The sequence below is a fragment of the Tupaia chinensis genome, unplaced genomic scaffold, assembly GCF_000334495.1.
Source record: "Tupaia chinensis unplaced genomic scaffold, TupChi_1.0 Scaffold000231_1, whole genome shotgun sequence".
NCBI lineage: Eukaryota > Metazoa > Chordata > Mammalia > Scandentia > Tupaiidae > Tupaia > Tupaia belangeri.
In genome coordinates, this window is record NW_006159706.1 from 1,691,406 (window position 1) to 1,698,707 (window position 7,302).

General features: G+C 54.4%; 2 protein-coding genes across 2 annotated transcripts in view; one reads left to right on the forward strand and one right to left on the reverse strand.

The window, feature by feature from the left end:
• The window catches only part of SEPTIN1 (septin 1), a 5,261-nt gene extending 4,393 nt beyond the window's left edge, over nt 1–868 (forward strand). Inside the window, exons 11-12 of the mRNA XM_027771724.1 lie at nt 288–378; nt 470–868. Coding sequence (XP_027627525.1) covers nt 288–378; nt 470–556 — 178 coding nt within the window. The 3' untranslated portion in view covers nt 557–868. The remainder of the gene's footprint in view (nt 1–287; nt 379–469) is intronic.
• A 161-nt stretch (nt 869–1,029) lies between these two features.
• Nucleotides 1,030–7,031, reverse strand: MYL11 (myosin light chain 11). Its single transcript, XM_006148166.3, has 8 exons — nt 6,837–7,031; nt 3,454–3,492; nt 2,397–2,492; nt 2,091–2,166; nt 1,791–1,895; nt 1,616–1,694; nt 1,315–1,363; nt 1,030–1,219 (listed from the first exon to the last, which is right to left on the reverse strand). The coding sequence occupies exons 2-8, from the start codon at nt 3,454–3,456 to the stop codon at nt 1,115–1,117; spliced, it is 513 nt and encodes a 170-aa protein (XP_006148228.1). The 5' UTR covers nt 3,457–3,492; nt 6,837–7,031; the 3' UTR covers nt 1,030–1,114.
• Nucleotides 7,032–7,302: the final 271 nt, after the last annotated feature.

Consider the following 7,302-nt stretch of genomic DNA (forward strand, 5'->3'; position numbering starts at 1 on the left):
AGCCGGGCCCGCCCGGGCGCTCGCGATCGAGCCAGCCGCAGGTAAGGGCCAGAGCCTGCGTGTTTCCATGGCCCCGCCCCTATACGTGGCCCCGCCCCCCACATGATCCCGCCCGCACCGCCCAGACCTTTCTCCTAGGCTCTTTCTCCACCCACTTTGCCTCCGGCCCTAACTTCTGGATGTGGCTCCGCCCTCTAGACCCCAACCTCGCCTTACGCCCAGCTTTCAGGCTCTGACCCACAACCTTGGGCCCCGCCCGATTTCTGTCCCCTTCCCTCTACCCCCAGTAAGCTTTCCCGCCAGAGCGCCACGGAGATCCCGCTGCCCATGCTGCCTCTGGCCGAGACGGAGAAGCTGATCCGCGAGAAAGACGAAGAGGTGAGCAGGCACCTCGCTTTCCCCTGATCGAGGTCTCAGATCCCTCCCTGGCCTAGCCTGGTCCCACCACCTGCAATCTTGCCCTGTACAGCTGCGTCGCATGCAAGAGATGCTGGAGAAGATGCAGGCCCAGATGCAGCAGAGCCAGGCTCAAGGAGAACAGTCGGACGCTCTCTGAGGCTCTAGCCCCGACCGTCTTACCTCGGCTCCGCCTTCAGTCCGTCTCTTGTCCAATCCTCAGGCCCCAGGCTGCCCAACACCTAATCCCGGAGCCCCAGCCGGTTGGCCCGCCTTGCTCTGGCTCTCTGTAGGTTCTCTGGCTAAACGGTTCTCCCCAGTCCCCGAGTTTGTAGCCCCGCCCCGGCTGCCTTGGCTCCACCCCCAGCCCGCTCTGCGCCCACTCCAATCCAGCCCAGGACCGCCCTCTCCTAGCTTCGGGCGTCTCCCTCTTCAGGCAGCTTGTTTAATAAAAACAAGGAGCTTCTTTGAGGCCACGTGAGTCTTCTTCCCAGCGGGGACAAGCGGCGGCCTAGCCTCCGCATGCAGGCCTCCAGGGCACCACGCATCCTGCGTGCCGGGTGGTGCTTCCGCCAGCCTCCCACCTGAAGCCCTCTCACACTGACACACAGAAGCCGCCGCCGCTAAGAAACAAAGACCAGTTCAATTTTATTGGGAATGGGGGGGTCGAGGTCGGACTGGCTGCAAGCTTTGGCCGGTAGAGGACTAAGAGAGCCCCCTACTCCTGGTCCTTGGCGTCGCCGTGCGTGATGACGTAGCAGATGTTCTTGTAGTCGACGTTGCCGCCCACGTCTGGGGGAAAAGCTGCCCACATGTTCTTGATCTGCGGGAAGACACAGGGGCGTCTCCTACTGACTCTTATGCTCCCCTTCCTCCCTCCTCTGTCCCTTCGCTTCTCCTGGCCCCTCCCCCACTCACCTCCTCCTGGGAGAAGCGGTCACACTGCGTGGTTAGCAGCTCCTCCAGGCTGGAGAGAAGAGTCATGCGGGAAGTTGAAGCTCATGGTTCATTTCCACTCCCTCCCACGTCATCCCATGGCTGCTCTAAGTCGCCCATCGGCCTCCCTAACTCTCTGGCCTCCCCCTCACTTTGCGGTGAACCTGTCATCCTCTAGCCCGTTTCCACAGCCCTAATTACTCCCTCCCCTCTGGAAGTGCTGTGCAGTCTGTAGGAATTTCAGGAGGCTATCCACGTGGGAGCAGCTGGAGGGGCCACTTACAACTGCTTCTTGATAGTGCCCTTCCCTTCAGGGTCCAGGACCTTGAAGGCTCCAGTAATCACATCCTCAGGGTCGGCACCTGGGGAGGGGGTCAGTGGATCAAGGGTCCTTGAAGGGTCTCTATCTTTGAGAAGTCTGGGAAGGGGCAGGTGGGGCCCCAGGACACTTCACTCACCCTTGAGCTTCTCCCCAAACATGGTCAGGAAGACCGTGAAATTGATGGGACCACTGGCTTCCTTCATCATGGCATCCAGCTCTTCATTCTTCACGTTGAGGCGGCCTGAAGGGGTTGAGAGAAGCATGGGATTGAACAGTGCGTCCTGGGGCCAGGGCTGTGATTCTCATAAATTTGGATCATTCTACCCATTTTCAGCTGGGTAGACTGAGGCCGGAGATGATACCACTGAAACCCAAGGCCACTGAATTCCTTGGACTCTGCAGTCTTGAATATTTATAGTTTGGGGCAGATGCTCACCCATAGCTGCGAAGGTGTCCCGAAGGTCCTCCTTGTCGATAATGCCATCGCGGTTCTGGTCAATTACCGTGAAGGCCTGCAGATGGCAGGACAGGGAGAGGACTGGGTCACCCCTGACCAGGATGCAGTGTTTCTTCCCCAGGCAGATCAGATTCTGGCCCCCCTCCAGCTGTCTTCCGCTGAGGAAGGAATTCTAAACTATCCCCTCCCCCTAGACAGGTGCACATTCCAGGGAGGAGGTTGTTGGGGGAGGGCAGCAGGGGGTTCCTTTGGTCAGCCTTCAGTCTCCCCTCTCCCCTCATTCACCTCCTTGAACTCCTGAATCTGAGTCTGGTCGAACATGGAGAAGACATTGGAGCTTCCGCCCTCTGCTGCTGCCCTTCTCTTGGCCTTCTTGGGTGCCTGGAGGGTGAGGGTGGGGCAGAGGGGTCCCTGAATCAGTCCTTACACCTTTCTGGGGGCAATGGGTGACATTTAGAGTTCTTTGAGCAACTCTTCTGGCTTAGGACCTGTCCTCCTTCCCTCCTTGGGACCTCTTTGCTGAGGGACTTGCTTGGGGTTGTACCCGCCAGACTCCCATCTTCAGCTCCTGAGCCCCATCTCTCTAACCTACCCAACAGGTAGGAACTTCCTTCCCCTCTCAGAGGAGTCTGCCAGACTCCTTGAGCCCCAAATGGTTGTGTGACCCTGATCTATTCACTCACTGACCCTATTTGAACCTCTACTTTCTCGTTTATATTAGGTCATCAGAAAAGTCATGACGTGTTTTTCTAGGCAAAAATGCATCATGACTTTTCCAACGATCTAATAAAATGTGAGTAGGAATCCTTGTCTGATTGGTCCCACCCAAAAGACATTAGGAAGATCGGAGTGGGACGGGCTTTGAGGGGGACTGGACTTCTGTGAGTGGAGTATCTGGGGAGACATCCTTGGTTGAGTCCCTTAGGCCATCGCTCTGTCTGCTGCCCATTAGCAATACCATGAAAGGGAGGAGTCGTTTTAAAAAAATTCTTTTTTTTAGATTTTTGTCATAGGATCCATGTACTCGCTGGAGAGAGACAGAGAGAGAGGAAGAGTGAAATCACTCCCCGTTGGGATGGCCACACCACAATCCCTTCTCCATTCTCCTCTCAGGATTTTTGGACACACACATACAAGCACTTGATATGTCTTGAAGCTGCTGGGTCCAGGGCTCGAACCTTGGAGTCGGCTATGTGAGATCCAGCACCTTAGCCACTATGCCACCTGCTGGCCTGGAGTCATCTTTTTACCTGTTGTTGGACTGGGAAGCAGCTACTTTCCTTCAAAGGGTGAGGCTACTCTGAGGACTCAGGTGGACAAGAGCTGAGGGGTTCTTACTCACCATGTCTTCGGTCTCCTGGGGGCAAGGCAGTGGCTCTGGCTGGAAAGAAGCAGAGAGTCAGCCCGGGGCAATCCCTCTGGGGTTATATAGTCCTGCTCCAGGGAGCCCTTAACATACCAGGGTAACCTTAGCCCAGCGGGTGCCCACCCCAGATACCAAAATAGCCCAGCTCAGGGCCTCTCCTTTCTTGGAGGCCTGCAGCAGCTGGAACCCAGGGAGGGAGGGAGGAAGGAGTGGGTCTTGGGATGCATGTCTCACTAAGACCTGGGCAGGAAGGGATGTTCTTTCTCCCTAAACGGGGCTGGAATTGCTTACCAGAGGGGGTCCAAGCCAAGGCACAGTTCTCGGAGAGAGATGAACCAGGCCCCTATACCCCTGGGCAGGGTGAGTCCAGATTTAAACCCAGGAAACATTTATTGAGCACCTCCAGTGGGCCATGTTCTGGACTGGGATTCATGGGTGCAGTTTGGGACACACAGTCTCCTCTACCACCACCCTCGTGGAGTTCATAGTCAGGCATGGTATGTGTGGGGCCCCAGGGTGGCAGAAGTTAAAGTTGTGAGAGAGCCATCTGTAGAAGCTGGAGGCTCAGAAAGGAGCATTTTGTGAGAAAAGATGCTCTGTGATCTTGGGCTTTTTGCCTCAACCCCTGGGCCTTGGATTTCCTTCTGTCAAATGGAGATGTAGGGCCAGCAGGTGGTGTGATGGTTAAAGGCGCTGGACTCCCACATGGCCGACTGCTGTGTGAGTCCCAGACCTGGTGACTTGCTTTCTCACTTTCTTTCTCCCTGTCCCTCTCTGGTATAATGTAAATAAACAAACAAGTAAACTTAAATAAAATTCTTAAAAAAAAAAATAAGATGGAGATGTAATTCCCACCCCACAGAACTTGCATTATAATTAACAGTTAGGACCTGTTTTGACAGAGCTTATTCCAGCCAAAGAGACAGGAATAAATGCAGAAAATGATCTATCAGTTCATCAGGAGCTCAGGAGAGCAGCCCTGTCTAGGCTGCTAGAAGCCATTCCCATATGCCAAGTATGGGAATGGCTTCATGAAAGCCAGCAGAAGTGAGTCAGGTGAAGGTGGAGAGATAGGTATGCCAGGCGAAGGGCGCAGTACTACGAGCAAAGGCCTGGAGAGTGAAAGATCAGTGTTTGAGTGGCCAGAATTGTGATGGGGCTGGACTAGAGGATGCAAGGGGCTGATGACTAGACACTGGTGGCACCTTCAGTGCCAGGCTGAAGACAGAGCCTAGGAAAGGTTTGAAGCAGGAGAAGGACATGACCTAATATAAGTCTAGAATCATTTCTCTGGATTCCAGTATGGAGGCTGGAACTCAGGAAGAGAAGAACAGATACTAAGAAGAATTCTAACTGACTGCCTCTTCCTAGGTGACTGAGATGGTCAGTGGCTCCCCTCTCTCTTTCTTTTTAAAATTATTTATTTATTTAATTCCATTTGTTTGTTATTATTATTATTACTATTTTTCATTTGACCAGAGAGAGACAGAGAGAAAAGGAAAGTGAGAAAGCAAGCCACTAGGTCTGGGACTCAAACTGAAGCCGGCCATGTGGGAATACAACACCTTTAACCACCATGCCGCCTGCTGGCCCCAGTGGCTTTTCTCTTTATTCTGGGTAAGCAGCAGCTTGCCTGACTATGTGATTCTGAGGTACCCTTTCCTACTGCTCTGTGTCTCCAATCCTCTCCATGCCGTGGAAGTCTGGGGAAACAGTGGCCAAGGAAGCCCTAGGTTGGCAAGGACACTCATCTCTTCTTCCTGCTCCCTCTAGGACCTGATGAAGGTGCCTTTTCCCTCCCCCCTCCTCCAGTCCATGCCAATGCCTCTAAGACATTTTCTTTTCTGGGCATGGGGGCCTAGCCACCTGTTGTCTCTAAGACGAGAGAAGGAGCCACCCTAAACTTAGCAGCTGCCCTTGGCCTCCCACACTGGCCCCTCCCGTCCTCAGATGGCAGCTGCTTTGCCTTATACGGTTACCATGGGGGTCTAAGCTAGGGAGGAGCCCACTGATTACTGGGTTCTGGGAGGGGAAGAGGACTCCAAAAAGGGGAATGGGGGCAGTGCTCAGGAAGCTTGGGTCAAATGGAAGGTAGGGAGGTTGAGAAGGAGACCAGACACTGAATGGAAGTTCACAGGATCTGGGTCTTGAGTTGGGAGTGAGGAGCCTCAGAGAACTCGAAAACCAAGGAGGACCTGGGAAGTTGGCGGCTTGGTCTGGAATTTTAGGACGGTGGATGCTGTATGGAAATTGGGACCCCCTAATCTTGGGCTCAGGACAATGGGGGTCAGAGAGAGGATGGGAGTGTTTGGAAGTTGGAAGGTTGGAGCCCATAAGGTCAGGTCTTTATGTTTTTGGTCTAAGTGTAACCTGGGAGGCTCATGAGATTGGGGTCTGGGTTCTTAGGAGAAAAAGAAGAACACAGAGAAATGTGGCAATGAAGGAGAGGGCTTGATGGGACTGGAGTCCTGGATCCCTAAAAGAATAGGAACACAGATAGGAGTTCATGGTGTTAGAGATTCATGGATTTGAGGGCTGAGATTCCCGCTAGAATGGTGGGGTACTCAGAGGGATGAGGTCTGAGAAACTGGAACCTGGGTTCTGGGTAAAAGCTCAGATGGATGGGGCTCTGCTCGGTATTTCAATGGGAAATGGGGAATACAGAGAGGTCTGTCATTTAGAGGATTTGGGAGCTCTGGCTATAGCCGCCTGGCCTTGGAACGTTGGGGTTGGTTGGGGACTGAGACTGAAGAATTTGAGACAGTGAAGGTCAAGAGTACTGGATCAATGCAGTGGATCCATAATGGAGTTCAGTTCTCCACAGACCACAACAGGGGAGGTGTGGGATCACGAGCTGAATGGAGAATGAGAGCCCGGCAAGAACTCAGGAAGGGCAGTGCAGGGCACTCTCACTGGCTAAAGGATGCATTAATGCCCCTGGCCCCCTCTTCGCGCTGTCCCCAACTGTCACCCCTCTCTTGCGCTTGTCTCCGGTTGTCACCAACTATCCCTGGACTGACACTGCCTCCTGGCAGCATCCCTGTCCTTTCGATGCTACCATTGGCTGAGACAGCTATCTGTCTTCCTTCCCTGTTGCTAAAGTGGGAGAACGCAATCATTGGCTAACAAGGCAAAGGAATCGCAAATTTGGTTCCGCCTCCTCCCCTCAGCTGTTAGTTCTTCCTGACCATCTTGGGAGGCCTAAAGAATTCCTCAGCTCCTCCTATTGATTGCGGATGCTGTCCGTCACCGCCCAAGTAGACATCACTGTCTGTCAATTTGACCTCCGCCTACTTCCCTTTTCATTGGCTCCCTTTTTAGCGTCTCTGTTAGCCAGGCTCCCAGGCCCCGCCTCTTACTCGCACAGCGCTTGCCTCCTTCCCCGTTTTTCCGCGGTCATTCACTCTTCCGCCATGCTTATTGGACGGAAGGTGCGAGCGCCCGCATTTCCATTGGTTACTTCCTTCGTCCACCTCCTCAGGTGTCCACTCGCTCTCTGATTGGCTTTACAGCCCTCCGCCTTCTCCGTTTCCTCCTTCCAGATTGCCCACCTCCTTCCCTCCTCCATCTCCACCCACCCTTCCAACCATTGGCAGAAACCCAGTTCCCTCTCTTCTGTTATTCGTCCAAGTCTTCTGACTAGGCGGGAGAAAAAAGGAGCGCGATGGGCCAGCCCGCGCGCAGGCGTGAAACGCCGGAACGCTGGCCGCTAAGCCGGCTGTACAGTGTGTGCGCAGGCGCGAGGTCGGCAGCTCGCCCCGGGAGGGAGGGAGGGGGCTGCGGCGAGAGCGCGCGAGGGGGGTTAGAGGGCGCGAGCGGGACCCC